General features: G+C 36.3%; 2 protein-coding genes across 11 annotated transcripts in view; one reads left to right on the top strand and one right to left on the bottom strand.

Moving 5' to 3' along the window:
- Window positions 1-743: 743 nt before the first annotated feature.
- LOC105257125 lies at window positions 744-2,153 on the bottom strand. The gene is made up of 4 exons (XM_011267550.2): window positions 2,107-2,153; window positions 1,280-1,444; window positions 1,074-1,199; window positions 744-1,002 (listed from the first exon to the last, which is right to left on the bottom strand). The coding sequence occupies exons 1-4, from the start codon at window positions 2,113-2,115 to the stop codon at window positions 811-813; spliced, it is 492 nt and encodes a 163-aa protein (XP_011265852.1). The 5' UTR covers window positions 2,116-2,153; the 3' UTR covers window positions 744-810.
- Window positions 2,154-4,262: 2,109 nt separating this feature from the next.
- LOC105257124 (cytosolic carboxypeptidase 1) overlaps window positions 4,263-15,256 on the top strand; it is a 31,128-nt gene continuing 20,134 nt past the window's right edge. Inside the window, exons 1-16 of one of the 10 annotated variants that reach the window (XM_025409066.1) lie at window positions 4,265-4,621; window positions 5,418-5,757; window positions 7,500-7,567; window positions 7,736-7,884; window positions 10,175-10,257; window positions 10,839-10,956; window positions 11,062-11,204; window positions 11,564-11,708; window positions 11,783-11,914; window positions 12,011-12,154; window positions 12,301-12,472; window positions 13,151-13,217; window positions 13,377-13,555; window positions 13,632-14,247; window positions 14,382-14,894; window positions 14,996-15,174. In XM_025409066.1, coding sequence (XP_025264851.1) covers window positions 7,740-7,884; window positions 10,175-10,257; window positions 10,839-10,956; window positions 11,062-11,204; window positions 11,564-11,708; window positions 11,783-11,914; window positions 12,011-12,154; window positions 12,301-12,472; window positions 13,151-13,217; window positions 13,377-13,555; window positions 13,632-14,247; window positions 14,382-14,894; window positions 14,996-15,174 — 2,636 coding nt within the window. In that variant the 5' untranslated portion in view covers window positions 4,265-4,621; window positions 5,418-5,757; window positions 7,500-7,567; window positions 7,736-7,739. Of the gene's footprint in view, window positions 4,622-5,417; window positions 5,966-7,499; window positions 7,885-10,174; window positions 10,258-10,838; window positions 10,957-11,061; window positions 11,205-11,563; window positions 11,709-11,782; window positions 11,915-12,010; window positions 12,155-12,300; window positions 12,473-13,150; window positions 13,218-13,376; window positions 13,556-13,631; window positions 14,248-14,381; window positions 14,895-14,995; window positions 15,175-15,256 lie in introns of those variants that run through there. The other 9 variants (XM_011267541.3, XM_025409062.1, XM_011267539.3 and 6 more) reach the window with 9 other exon arrangements.

Genomic DNA, 15,256 nt, shown 5'->3' on the forward strand with positions numbered 1-15,256 from the left:
CCTATTTTTCATTGCATATTCTTGTAGCTTATCTCGAGAGCTTTCCAAAACACTATAATTAAGTACCTTTTTATTAAGTATTTTTTGAGTTATAAGGCTTGAAATAATTTCTTAATTTTACATAAACCATAAAATATCTAGTAAACCATTCATTTTTCGATTATCTTACCTTCATACTTTTATGTACAAAATAATGAGAGGAATCAATTGGTGTAAAGAAAACATACAGTTGTTTTTAAGAAAAAATATGGAATTGTTAATTGCAAATTACATATTTTTTCTTAGAAACAACTGTGTTTTCTTTACACCAATTGATTCCTCTCATTATTTTGTACATAAAAGTATGAAGGTAAGATAATCGAAAAATGAATGGTTTACTAGATATTTTATGGTTTATGTAAAATTAAGAAATTATTTCAAGCCTTATAACTCAAAAAGTACTTAATAAAAAGGTACTTAATTATAGTGTTTTGGAAAGCTCTCGAGATAAGCTACAAGAATATGCAATGAAAAATAGGGGTTCCCATTTAAGATTTCAAACTTGCCCCCCCTCACCGCCCAGGGGGAGGGGTGGGGGGGCTGATTTTAACGTCATTGTACGTCCCCCTCGAAATGACGAAATTTTGATTCTAACCATTTTTTCGTAGTGTGCTTATTTTTCGAGTTATTTGGCTGCCTAAGTTAAAATGGGTCACCCTGTATATATATATAATACAAAATACGGAAGTAAACATGAGAATACGTATCGTTCAATAATTAAACCTTTATTCCTTCCACGTATATGCTATGTACGTGACGAGCAAAATAATCTCATATCGCTTCCACAGTTATGGAATCATCCTGGTCGTTTTCCGGTTTCTTTGTTTCTGTGGCTGGATCGACTTGTGTATCTAATTTCTCGATGCCGTCGTAATCATCATCATTGGAAGGTTGCTGCGTAGACGTTGGTGGAAATGCTGGAGGAAGCACTCCTGGATGCGATGGTGTTAGCACGGGATAAATCTGAAATAGTGCAAATTGCTAAATTACATTCCTACGTAACTGTATTTCGATTTTTCTGAAACTACAATTACCGGATTTAGTGGAATCCGAAGATCGTAAATCGGTGTTCCGTAATAGAAATTGTAAGCAGGAACGTAAGAAACTCCTGGTTTACTGCTGGCATGAATAGTATTTGGTATACCTCCGTTTGTATAGATCTTAAAAGAAATGAAATGAAACACATAGCATAAACGACGTCATTCGTTATATAAATATTTCACATATACGCATGCAGTACATTGTAAACATAGTAGGGAGAACGCGTATCTTGGTACGCAGCGAGATACTGTGCGTTAATTTCCGGTGGGGAATATACATCATTATTATTGATTATAGTCGACCATAACGGTTTCGATATCGCCGTTCCAATCACCATAGCGAGGAAAACTACGAACGCTAAATCCTGTAAAAAGAATAAGGTTGAAATGAGTAAATTGCATTCATATTTTATATTTCTTTTATATTTAAATTGAAACAGATTTTAAAAAATATTAAATTAGAAAGAAAGCAGAGCGTTTATTATAGTTTACTTAATTGATTGATATCAAAATATATGTACTTGTTTATCACTTTACTATTTCCTATAAACAAAGAGTATGCGCGGCGCATATTCGGCTTTTCAGAAAGAGATGATGTTGTTTGCAACGAAATGCCCGTTTCAAAGTTTCACGCGAGTTGCATGCGAATGTGATAGAAATGCAAATAAAATGAAATTACTTTCAGCGAAAACACCACGATGCACATGATAACAATGTTCTATCAATATACCGCTTTCTGCGAAATCTAAATAAGCTCGAGGGATTAATCTCTTCTCGCGTAGATCAATTTTTGTGATAATAACTTGCTAATAATAATTAATAATCCTTTTTTGAAAAAATAAAATCTCTTAAATAAAAATCGAAAAAGATAAATATTTAAAAATCACACTATCACTGAAGAAAAATAGATGAGAAATATTCCGATATCTGTCATTCAAATGTAAAATCACTAAAGATAAACATTATGTAGATGAATGAAGAACGGCAAAACAATCTTCCTCAGAGTGAATCACACCGATAGACTCACCCGCATCATCGCTTGTCTGCAGATCACCGATAGTCTCAGATCGGATCCGTACTAACTTGAATTTCAGCCCTACCTGCGATTTATATATTCCTACCTGGAGAGCAAAGTCTTTCCCCACCCCGTCGAACATTATCCGCGGTCTGTTTTTTTACCTCCTACGGACATTTGCTCGTTGTGTATCGTCTCCTTCGTCGATCGTAGTAAAATATGGCGTACCGTTGTTCTTTTTTTACTGCGGAACTCGCAGCGCGATTCACAAACGAGAGCCTGGTGAGAGGTGGCCAACCGGCTTCAATACCGGCTTCAGAGCCTTAACGACAAGAACCTACGTTTCTTCAATCAATAAATGTACATCGTGTCGGCGAGATTTTTAATTCTGAAAAAAAAACATCGTAATTATTATGAAAACAAGTGTAAATGCTATTTTAGATTTACCAAAGATACAATAAACTGATTATTGTACTTTTATCCCGTTTTTCTTTTAATTGAATTAATTAATTCTTTTTTAGTAATTATTATAATGTATGTTTTTAGTTTACTTAAAGAGATTTTTAATTTATTTTTAATTGTTTTTATTTTCAAAAAGAAAGCGCGTGAAAAAATCTTGATCAGGGTTCATATCTAATCAGTTGCTGGAGCAATTTTTGCTGGCGATAATTTCTTTCGTGTTCGTCCTATTAGAAGAATTCCAATATGCATGATCGATGGGACAAGATCCATAGATCCACGTAAATCCTATGAAAACCCATCGCGCAAGTCTCGCAGCAATCGATAAAATATGTACTCAACAACCTTATATATCATCGATCGCTATGCAATCCTAAACATCTTCTGCGAAGAGAAAATTGTAGGACTGCAAACGGAGTACCGTAAATATCCTGAATACTCCGGATGAGTAAAGTCGCGCGAACCGGTTAGGATCGACGGTTTCCCGCTTAGATCATGAATAAAGGGTGTGGTCGATGGACCAGGTGTTTTGCGACGTAGTCGAATTTGAATTTCTAATGTTTGCATCGGGCTCGCGTCGCCCTTCTTATTGGCTTCACGCCCGAGACACTCTCGATCGACAGTTATTAACGCCATAGCGCGTGGAAACTGACGTTCGAGCTGCGTGGGTGTATTATCCTCGAACACAGTGTCACCTTGATGGCGGTCAAAATTTAGCGATACCTTAATCTAGCATGAGCAAACGTCATTGATCAGATAAATGCATACTGGCTGTTAAATGACGTTAATATGCAATTTCGTCAGACAAATATCTTGATCTTCAATGACGCGTAGAGTCCCAGAGGTTTAAAAAAACATAGTGACAATAAGCTGATGGTTATAATAAATTGATTAGAAAAATGAGAAAAAATAGATAAAAAGAATGACTATTGTATCAATATGCAAATTTGCATCGATTTAGATAAATTTTTCTCTATTCCAAGTACGTCTTGATTTAAATGTGTGAAACTTTGGATATTTTTTATCTCGAATAAAAAATTAAGTATTGTTTCATATTTTGTCAAAATTATTAACCTTCTCAATGATGACTTTACGTCATAAATATTTCTCCGACTGTCATAAATGTCATTATCGTTAAATGTCAAATGCTACATTTAATATACAAGACTTTAAATCCAATCGTACTTAATTTTTATTTCGTATCGTATAAAAAATATCTAATTATGAAATATTTTGCATTTAATTTTCATTCAGTTTATCGATAATTTTGAAAGTCCACTCATCGTCAGCAAGTCAGGTTAACAAGCAAAGAATCTGCAAAACATTGACTTTGCGTTTCGAGAGACCGTAATTTATATAATACTATTTTATGTAATTTATGATAATTTTTACATCATACTCTAATTAATCCTTATATTATATGGGATTATATAACATTGCATTTGCAGTTGGTGCAAAAAATAGGTTATCAATTATTAATAAATTTTGATCTATACATATGATAAAATTATTGCGTGAAAGTTTGAACGATATGGCGTATTTATTACAGGATTGCAACGTTTCTCGCATCATCGATTCTGAGCTCGAGAGCTTACATCCCGCAGGATAGTCGCGACGAGAGAAGAGCCTGGACCAGTTTGAACCGGAGCGCCCTTTCAGCAATCGATAGGGAGCCTCGTGAGTAGTCGACTACCCTCGTGAAACTTCGCACGTCCGCTAATCAATCCGCTTTCGCGCTTATCAACAAGTGCCGCATACAAAATCGGCACGCCGATGCTGTTCGGCTGGTCGTTGTGAGGTTGTCCGAGGTCATATCAGTCAGTGGTGCCAGGATCGTCGACTACGACGGCGTGTTTCCAGGAGATGAAGCCTTGAGAAGCGAGTCGGATCGTGTCGCGTTGGATCTTTTGGATTCCCTTTTTCGATTCTTTGTGTTTCTCATTTAATTATCGCTCGCGTTGATAAAGCACCGTCGTTTCGTGACGAATGCCTTCACATGTCGACGAACGTGTCGCACGTGAATAAATACATGCTAGCATGATAGTCGCGCACGCGACTTCCTCCACCAGTGAGTCGCTATTTCCTAAGAGAGTCGTTTAATAATTAAGTGAATAATTTCCAATTTTTTCCTCGTGGCGTCTTAATTAGCAAGTAATCGTATACATTTTGTGTTTCAAAGAGAGAAATTTTGATCGAATTTGACATTTCGGAAAAATCGGTGATCTAATCCAGCGATGTCCTGGTGAATATTTGACAAATTTCGTCAAGCTATATTTGCTATACACCGATAAATCATTTCGCACATCACAACAAAAGTGGAGTGTCTGCTCATTTTTTACGCTATTTCAGTTATTGAGAGGAGCCGATGGTTTTTTTCGAATTTCGAAGGAACTTATATTTGAATAAAGATTCATCAAACGTGCCTCGAGCGGATCAGTTTGTTTTGGATAATCTTGATGTTACCTCATCTCTATATAATATTCGGATGAAATTTCGCAACGTGTTCACCTGTTCGATTTATTTTAACATCCTTTTGCATTCTAGCGAAACTAATGACGTTTAGATAAAGACACAGGACATTTTGGCAAACAAATGCAATTTCGTGATCTCTGACGGCATTTGGTGAATAAACAGCAATTATCTTTCCAAAATCTCGAGTTGAATCCTAACATTCAAAAAGATTTCAAAACTTAGGCACTTGTTCCATCAGATAATGCTTTACCTTAAACTATTTAAGTCTAAAAATATGCTATAAATATCTTCTATTATGTCTCAAAAAAATCAATTTATGAATATGAAAATGTTTTGTTATTTTATTATGAAAGATCATTTTTTTAAATTAAAAAATTCATTTTGTGTCGAAGAAATAAGGAAAAAATTCTGCACTATCTTATCGGCGAAATTTTGCATTGCGGCGCATCGGTCGATGACGCTAAAGTGCTGGAAGACGCGAGGGTGCTATCACGGATGGGAGAAAGGGAGGGCGCGATTTTCGGAAAGCGCGGTCGCGTTGCTAAAAATAGATCTTCGTGTGTGCGTGTGCGCTGGATGCTTTTAAACATAGTTTTGGCAGACAGAAACGTCAAACCGTCTCGGAGTAGCGGAGCGCGTGCATCGTTTTGCAAATTTCACGGAAAGAGCGCTCGGCATCTTGCTATTCTCGATCAAAACGCGATCATCAAAGAACTTCAAAAGGTTTCTCATGTAAATGTTATTCCTTCGTCCTTTCTTAAGATAGTCGCGATATCAAGTTTCGCTTCGTTGAATTGAAGAGAAAAATATGAAAAGTGCATCGGAGAAATTCGACCGGGAGAATCAACAGCTGATGATGACAATGCAACCGGTCAATGAAAACACAGCCGACGTGCAACAGGAAGAGTAAAAAACTTAGAGGACAAAATCCATGTGTTTAGTGTGTATGTGTGTTTAGTGTGTATGCGTGTTCACGTTTTTGTCGCTTCGCGTTTCCGGTCATCGTTGCCATTAAATGCAGTTTCATTTGCAGACACGTGGTCGATGCAATATTTTCATTTTGTTCAAGATATTTATTTCGATATTATTATAATATTATTTCTTTGACAATTTACATGTAAAGGCTTTTTTTACTTCTTGATATCAATGACAATCATTAAAATAAACCTGCTTCAAGAAAGTTTGAAAACTTAAGCGGCACTAGTTGATTAATAGCCTCATTTATTCTAATTATAAAATACGCTTTACATTAGCTTAAGTACCTTAAATAACTTTAGCAAATCTCGTGCAAACCAGTAATAAATCGAGAATAATAATCATATACATATATATTTGCGTGTACGCGCTGAATTTATCTTATTTGATATTTTTCGTTCAAGTTGCATCCGTTTGACATATTGTTTGCGTGGCGATTTATTATTATTATATGTTTCGGACGATATTTATATTCCAATTAAGCGGATCGCATTTACTGGATGCGAATATCGAACATTTGCAGTAATTGTTTACCACTAAAGGAGTTAAAGAATTATGATGTTCATTAATTATTTCGCTTAATAAGCTGAAGCCGAAGAAGTTTTTAATTGTTACTTGCATTCTACTCGCTATGACTTTTCTTGTTAACATCGGTGCAACGCTTAATGCAACAATTTATGCATTGCTTTAATCCTTGATATATACATGTCTTTATATAGACGTACACGTTGTATAGATTGCAAAGAAACATAACTAGAAATTGTATTTTATAAGCTGATAATAAATATTTAATTAGCAATATTTTTGTTCTTATTTTTGTATCTGCCTGTTCGAAAAAAATTAATGCAGCTTCGTGTCGAATATTTCGCATGATTTCTCTCGCTTTTAGTTGCTTTACGAATATTTCACATGTAGCTAGTGTACAATATAATAAAACTGTTTACTGTGTTTACGACGAGTAAACGAATAAAGTCACAGAATATCGAAATAATTTTAAGATACTTTTGACATTATCTCAAATAATTGTGGCCAAACTGAACACTCTTTAATGCGATAACGTTAATAAGCAATTGGGCGCTTAATTATTCGATAATAAGATCCTTCGAACCGGCGGTTATTCCAAAATATCACATTTTAATTAACCTTGGCTCCGATGCATGTCGGTTTTCCAATGGTTGATTTTAATTCCCGCGACATTGACTTACGGCGACCAGATGATTGCACAAATCGTGATTAATAGTATTTCCGACTTGGCCGAAAGCCAATGTCAGGAAATTCATTGATGCGGCGAACAGCTCGTCGCATTGCTGACAATGCGCAAGAAAACGTCATTGTCCGTTTTGCAGCAACAAAAATTATTGCTTTTACTCTATAAGAATAAGAAATAAAGAAATAAACGAGTTAGATATATCTATCGAAATTCTGGAGAAAAAGAGAAAGCACACGACACGATGTCACTTTTTATACAGGAGAGAGTAATCGTTAATCATTTTTTTCAGGTACCGTAAGGCAATCGTGAAATGTTAGCTTGCAGCCTCTAATTCTTTCGTCTCATTCATCATCTTAGGCAAGAGTCTCGCTTTTGCAAGTTTGACATGTTTAATTCGCAATAGATCGAAAAATCGATGGCTTCTCATTAATTTCTGCATTTTACGGCGCAGCTCGATCGAACAGCTCGTTTCTGCTTACTGACGAGAGTAAATGACATTTCTCGTTGTTTTGCGGTGCGGTTTAGTGTGATGTCAGCGGGTAATAAAAGCGCGGACGAGGCTGTGAGCGATGCCCTGTTGGAGAAGCTCCGAACTCACGCGGCTAAACCGCAGGAGGCAGGTGACGCGCTCAGGACGATCGCGGCCAAGATTCACGCGCGCGTCACTTCATCAGGTACGTTACTCTAGAATCTCCCGTCTCGCGTCAGATGTGGTCAGATGTAATTCTACGTCCCGGGGAAATTCTCTCGTCTCGTGCCAATTTGCGTTCCCTTTTTTTCGTACGCTCTGGCACTTAATGCGGCAATAACACAGTTTCTTGTTTACTTCTCGGTTTCCCGAATAACATTTCACGAATTTTATCTCGACGCTTGCGTCGAGAAAGATACAAGCGTTCTTTTATGATAATGCCAGATCTCCGTTTCGATTCCGTATCGACGTAATTTTCCCCTCTCATTAGCGTTTTGCATCGCGTGTCGTCTCCGTTAACGTTTCCGTACGATAAGCGCACGGATTGCGCGCGAATGGCGGCAATAAAGTTCTAGACGGATTGAGGGAGAGATTGGACACTTCAGGGATTCAGGAATTCGTGACGGTATATCATTACTCAAGGCACGAGCACGAAATCACGGATGGAATTTGCGCGATCTATCATTCCGTGTGATCCCTTCGCGAACGGTTTCCTTCGCTATTTGTCTTATGCACCATTATTATTATAAGTTCGCGTAAGTGTAAAACTTAAATGAAACAAATATGAAACGTATGAAATTTTTACCAAAATGCCGAATAGTGAGGGAGATATTTAAATTAACAAGTATATCACAGAAAAATACACGCGCACAAAAATACACACGACTCAGTAACGATTACTGTGCATGCGTGTTTTAGTCTTTCAGAAAAGCAACTGTTTTACATGATCGTTTATTCAATTTTTCTATATACTAGACAACGCAAAGCGCGCGCTTCGCGCTTATTTCCTTTCATTATACATTTCTCACTGTCACACAAGCTGTCAAAATTTGTAATAATCGCAAATGACAGCTGCTCACATGAATTGAGTGCAATAAAAGAACCAATCGGCATCGCGGAAAAGCGACAACAATAAACTTCGATAATCGACTTTATTCGAGTAATCGACTTTACATGCACTTTTTAGAAAGGGAATATTTTTTTCTTTATTTCCGATGTAAATTATTCTACAAAATTTTTTTCACAATTTTTTTTAATATTATTATTTTCCTTTAATTCTTTATTTAATTTTATTATTTGTACTATTATATTTATTATCATTATATATATATTTATATACACGTATTATTATTGTTGTTATGTTATTGCATATAGTTATTTTTTTTTATTTCCAACATAAATTATTCTATAAAATTTTTTTTGCAATTTCCTTTAATATTATTTTCCTTTAATTATTTATTTAATTTTATTATTTGTACTCTATTTTATATATATATTATTATTGTTGTTATGTTATTGCATATAGTTATTTTTTTTATTTCCGATATAAATTATTCTACAAAATTTTTTTCACAATTTCCTTTAATATTATTATTTTCTTTTAATTCTTTATTTAATTTTATTATTTGTACTCTATTATATATATATCACTATATATTATCATTGTTGTTATGTTATTGTACATAATTTATTAATTATTAAATATTAATTCGCGCTAATCAGTTTCGGTTCTTTGGACAAACTACGAACAGGTGTGCAAACAAACAAAATAGTCAACTGGTTTACCGTTATTTAGAGTAGAAGAACCGCCTGTTAGCCGATTACGTAATGACTTTCGGTAACGCTGATGACAGTTGGCTGTTGTCCAGAGAATCTATGACTTCGAATGATACTCTAGGAATCGCGCACATTGAAAACGTGCCAATTTGATAAGGGCTGGCAAATCTTTCTGGCTGATATTTCCGCGAGTCGCGAAATTTACTGCAGCAATTTTAGTTTGCACATTGTACGTTATTGCAGTTGAAATTTTGCAACATAGTTTTAGATATCTTTAGGCGTTCTAATTAAATTTCCGCTGTAGGTTTTGATAATTATGTATATTTCGATTATGACGTCAAAAGCGAAAATTCGTATTATTCTGAATATGAGTTGTACAGTGCAAATATAACGATATTTGCTATCATAAGAGCATTGATTTGACGTCATGTAAATTTTATGAACATTTTATGAATATTATTCGTGACATTAATTTTAATTGGCACCATGTCAAGTTTAGTGTAAGAATACACGAGTATTGTGCCAATGTATCTGCTCCATGATTTCTCAAAGAACATATTCTCCATATGTTTGTCAAGGCCGATCTTGGCAAGGATCTATCACATCTGGCGCTACGAATATAAATTACGAATATATTTTATTTTGATTTATAAATTTGATACAAAGAAAAAGATGTATATAAATTTATATATAAATATATTTATCGCTGTATTTTTCAGATCGGCGGATACGCGAGCGCACGTTGGAGAAACTCTGGCGCAAAAATTCCGGTGCGATGGAATCATTTATTATGGCATTGGAGGTAAATAATTTTTAAAATAATTCTTTTTTGACCAGACTTTATTATCTTTGATTGTGCTCGCTTAATTTTAACGTTTATCTTATCGGCGCCATGAATAAGAAATACGAATGTCTCGCGTGTTAATAGCTGTCGATCGATACATATATGTGTGTATGTATGCATATATATATATATATATATATATGTTTGAGGGAGAAAATTATGAGTTTAATTATGGTCATTCTTTGGCACATTAACATAGTGCCAGTTAAGAGTTTATATAACTGCGACAATTAGCACTATCTGCGAAATAGCATGATTGCGTCACGCGACACACGTGCTGCAGTATCTACACGCTCGAGAAAGGTGCAAAGCGAGCCTAATAATTAGGTATCCGTTTGTTCCAGTTCCTGACGAATGTCAGCGTGCATGTAGATTAGAAAATAATTGCTCACGTATATTATTTATGACGTATTTGTAATTTACTTGTCATATTATTGCAACAGAGTTCTTCTAGTAGTGTAAACAAAAATAGAAAGAATTAATGTATATTTCTATATTCTGTAGAAAAAAGTAAGATAATCTTAAAATTCGCGTTTCAGAACTGTAAGGATTATGTTGCCAATTGCAGTATCATCAATATACTTCACGAATGCATATCACCCCGAGTGTCCAAAGGCAAATCCAAGGAGAAGACGAGCAAGAACAAGAGCATCTCAAGTAATGTTTATTATGGCAAAATTTGTTCTCTATTTTGTCGAGAATCTTCGGGGGATATTTATTCTTTTGGGATCGGAAGTAACGCGCCTATTTTTTTTTTTACAGAAATCAGTAGTCGCATGGCGGTCATTCAACTGATCAACTTAGGTATCACGCAAGTCCTAGTTAAACTTTTAATTAACCTACAACATGCAGACACCATCACGAGCGAAGTACTCACTCAAGACATTCTCTGGATTTTGAGTCAGGTGAGTTTTTGACGTATTTTAAAATAGTTTCTTTTTAATTTTATTTCTATCACAGGAACAATTATTTTGTTTCTGCAAAAGGAAACAATTCTGATATGTTACATAATTGCGGAACACAACTTTTATCGATCACACTGCGTATATCTGCCGTATTACTGTAAAAATATTTTTTCAATTTCTATTTTTCTCATATAAAACTATTAATTTCAATTATTTTATTTCAATTATTTGTTTCAATTAATTTTGTTATGTTATTATATTCCGTGTGAAATTATAAAAAGATCCATAAAAGATAAAATAACAAAAAAATAAAAAACAAATAGTATTATATTGTTGAAATTTTTGATAATCTTTTTCAGGTGGCTCAGAGAGACCAGAAATTTGTGTCAAAAATGAAATTGCTCAACTCCATAAAAGTGTTCCACTCGTTATTAAAACAACATTACAATAACAGTAAGACATTATTGTCGTTACTGTTGATCATCAAAACTCTTGCTAAAAATTGTAAGCAACTGTTTCTTTAATATACAATTCGCTTATGCATTTGAGGACAATATAAGCTGTTATTTCTTCGATAGCTTTTTCCTTACAAACGCTAGTGAAAGACGGCATTACTAGCACCTTGGAAAAAACATTCGTCAGCGTCGGTTATACGCCACACTTGAAGTTGAAGACATTGTTAGAATGCTTCAAACATTTAACAACTAATAGTACGTACGTTTACATATAATAATATATATTATTTTACTTTACTAATTAAGTCGTGTCATTCTTTGTAACATCGAGATTTGACATTTTACTTGCAGAACTTTGCTGCAACAAATTCGTTAAAATCGGGATGGTATATCTACTAATGCGAATCTTCGAAAGATGGGAGAGATTCGACGGGCAGATACGATTGAAGATTTGTAATTACGCTCTTAATACGCTTCAGCATCTCTGCGTTATAAGTAGGTTTCTTGGTAAAAAATTCTGACGTCTCTTAAAGAAAAAAAAAATATATTAATTGCGTATTATATTCAGATTTATCGTCTTCTACTAATGTATTCTTGGAAGTTGTATTATGCGTATTTTTTTTTGTCCAATTATCTTCTAGGAGCTGGAAGGAAGGCTATTAAGTCGAACAATGGCTTACAGCTACTGTACCGGTTTTGTATGAACTGTCCAGAAGACAAGGCTTATGACTGTCTGCTGTCGCGTATCTGTGGGATAATCAATCAGTGTTTGGAGAAGAGGGAACTGCCGGTCCCCGAAATGTCGCCCGCGAGGTGAATGAAACGTTCGAGGTCATTTTGACCAGCACATCGAATGATAATTCAAATACGCTTGTTATTATTTTACATACATTCTGCGATGCGTTCGAGAAAGACGCCTTTCTACATCATAAAAGTATATTATATTAGAATATTACTATTTGCTATTTGTTGCCAATATGAATATTACTATATTGCTATTTGTTGCCAAAGCAAATCTGTATATTTAAAAAATTTCGCTTTTAGAACATAAAGTTTGAAGATTTCTATATAGATATGCAGCATAATTATTTTTATATTCATAAATATTTTCATAACTTGATTTTATTACTTATTATTATCTTAGATTTTATTATATTATTATCTTTGATTTTATTATATTATTATTTTAGATTTTATTATATTATTATCCCTCAAAATTATGTTAATTGATTGAAATTGATGAAATTGATGAAAGAGTCGTGTATGTTATGCTATGTCAAATACACTATATTTTGGTTGCTTGTGTTCTTCCGTGTTTTTTTTAGTATCATTATGGAAATCACGTATTATGTAAGATATAATCGGTAATCTCGTTACGCAATATTAATGGATTTAGTTAAGAACTAATGCGTAAATAGCTTGACGATGTCTCGTTTATGATCTGACGATCATTAGCGGATTAAATTTTCGATCGGTTCTTTTTGCATGCAGATTCGTTTTGCCCGAAGCGAATGTCAGGGCGAATAGCGCTGAAAGCGGTAGCGACATCGACAGCCAGGTGTGTATGCTTCTCCAAAACGTTACGAGACTGAACTAAAATACCGCATAAAGTACTGCATTACGCTTAACAATTTTTTGCTTCATATATAAAATGTCATGTTTCTTCCAAACGATAATTTTAAATATTTATGGCTCGAATATTTCGATTTTCGCACAGGCGAACAGCATAGCTTCCACCGGTAGACTGTACAGCGATCTTGATTCTGGTGACGACGAGGAGAGCCATGACTCCAGGAATATGATGGATAATGCGATTCACTTAGGGGACGAAGTGGACGAGAGCAAATTCTTCGCTGGAGTCTTTACCTCGCAGAGATCCGAAGAGGATCTCGTTGGGTATGTAAAAAATTGCCTTTCCAAACGTGCAGATTTTCATATAATTATAATTACTATTAACACTATTTTCTATTAGATATCATACATTCTTCAAGGAACTGGGCAGCTTGCGATCACAATTGCACGTCGCTGGATTGTCGAATGTCAAGCTAGTCGATCTCTGCTTAGCGGAGGATGATTGGATGAGCTGTCAATTCACGAAGAACGCAAAAGCTTCGATCAAGGACTTCTCAAAATTTAACGGCGCAACGAAAGATCGATTGGCGAATAACACGCACGATTTGAAAATCTTACGAGACGTGTCGACAAACGTCACGGATCGACAAGCGTATTGCGCCGTGGCGAGCAAGGTGAGAAGCATTATCGGTTTCGTCAAGGTCGCCTATCCGGACCTGATCGGCGGCGACGGTTTGGGGAAAGCCGAACCGCTCAACGCCAAGGATAGAAAAGTTTGCCGGGCGAAACTGCTGACCTGCGTGGAACGCGGCCTCCACGCTGTCGCCACCATCCAAGAGGTTGTTTACGATCTCGATGCTCTCGCCAACGTCGCTTCCCGGCGAACGCCGAGCGATGACCGGCTTCTCGGCAACTGGGACGAGAAGAGGATCGTCGGAAAACAGACCTCGACGGACGCCAGGCAGTTGCAGTTCGAATCCAGATTCGAAAGCGGAAATCTGAGGAAAGCTATTCAGGTATAATCCGATTTGCAGTTTACGCAAGATCTCGTAACTTCGCCATCCCTCAGGATTATTTCAGGATGAAAAACGTCTGTCTTTACTTGAAAATTTTGTCATTATTCTTCTCCAATTGTTACTCTTGTACGCAGATAGGCCCGCGAGAGTACGACCTCATCCTGACGCCGGACGTCAATAGCGCTTCCAGGCACCAATGGTTCTACTTCGAGGTCTCTGGCATGGAGGCAGACGTGCCGTACACGTTCAATATAATCAACTGCGAGAAGGCCAACTCGCAGTTCAATTTCGGCATGAAACCGATTCTGTTCAGCGTCATGGAGGCGCAATGCGGTAGACCAGGTTGGGTGAGGACCGGCGTCGACATTTGCTATTATCGGAACTGTTATCAACGACCTGCCAGAGGGAAGACGTACCTGACAACGTCGTTCACGGTTACGTTTCCGCACACGCACGACGTCTGTTACTTGGCGTACCATTTCCCGTACACGTACAGTCGGCTAATAACCAACATCTGGAAGTGGACGAGGAGCGTCTCCGCGGCAAACGTATACTTTCATGCGGAGACGCTCTGCGAAACCTTAAACGGCAACGAGAATCCCGTGCTCACCATCACATCACCGGATTCCCAGACCAATCCTATACAAGTGAGAATTCCGTTCTCCCTCAAGTAATGTCAATTTTGCTAAGTCTATCGCTCGATTCGCGCAGTAGATATCTAAAGTCGCGCGTGTCATCCCGTTTCCAGAATCGAAAGCTGATCTTCTTAACGTCCAGGGTGCATCCTGGCGAAAGCAACGCGTCCTGGGTGATGCATGGGACCATGGAGGCTCTGCTAAGCGACAGCCAATACGCCAGCAGTCTACGTGACGATTATGTGTTCAAAATAATTCCTATGCTAAATATAGAAGGAGTCGTGAATGGCTGGTGAGTTAACGATTATACATATCGCCGCTTCTTTATCAAACGAAAATCATGGCGGGATTATTTCTAACTCTTGCCTAAGGCC

This window comes from Camponotus floridanus, unplaced genomic scaffold, assembly GCF_003227725.1.
Source record: "Camponotus floridanus strain SB8 unplaced genomic scaffold, Cflo_v7.5 scaffold24, whole genome shotgun sequence".
Taxonomy (NCBI): domain Eukaryota; kingdom Metazoa; phylum Arthropoda; class Insecta; order Hymenoptera; family Formicidae; genus Camponotus; species Camponotus floridanus.

What these genes read in the sequence shown, in the direction of transcription:
- LOC105257125 (XM_011267550.2), bottom strand. An exon ending in CTCCCTACTATGTTTACAAT is followed by an intron (nt 1,200 to 1,279) that starts GTACTGCATGCG and finishes ATTTCTTTTAAG; the next exon opens with ATCTATACAAACGGAGGTAT. An exon ending in TTCGGATTCCACTAAATCCG is followed by an intron (nt 1,003 to 1,073) that starts GTAATTGTAGTT and finishes GCACTATTTCAG; the next exon opens with ATTTATCCCGTGCTAACACC.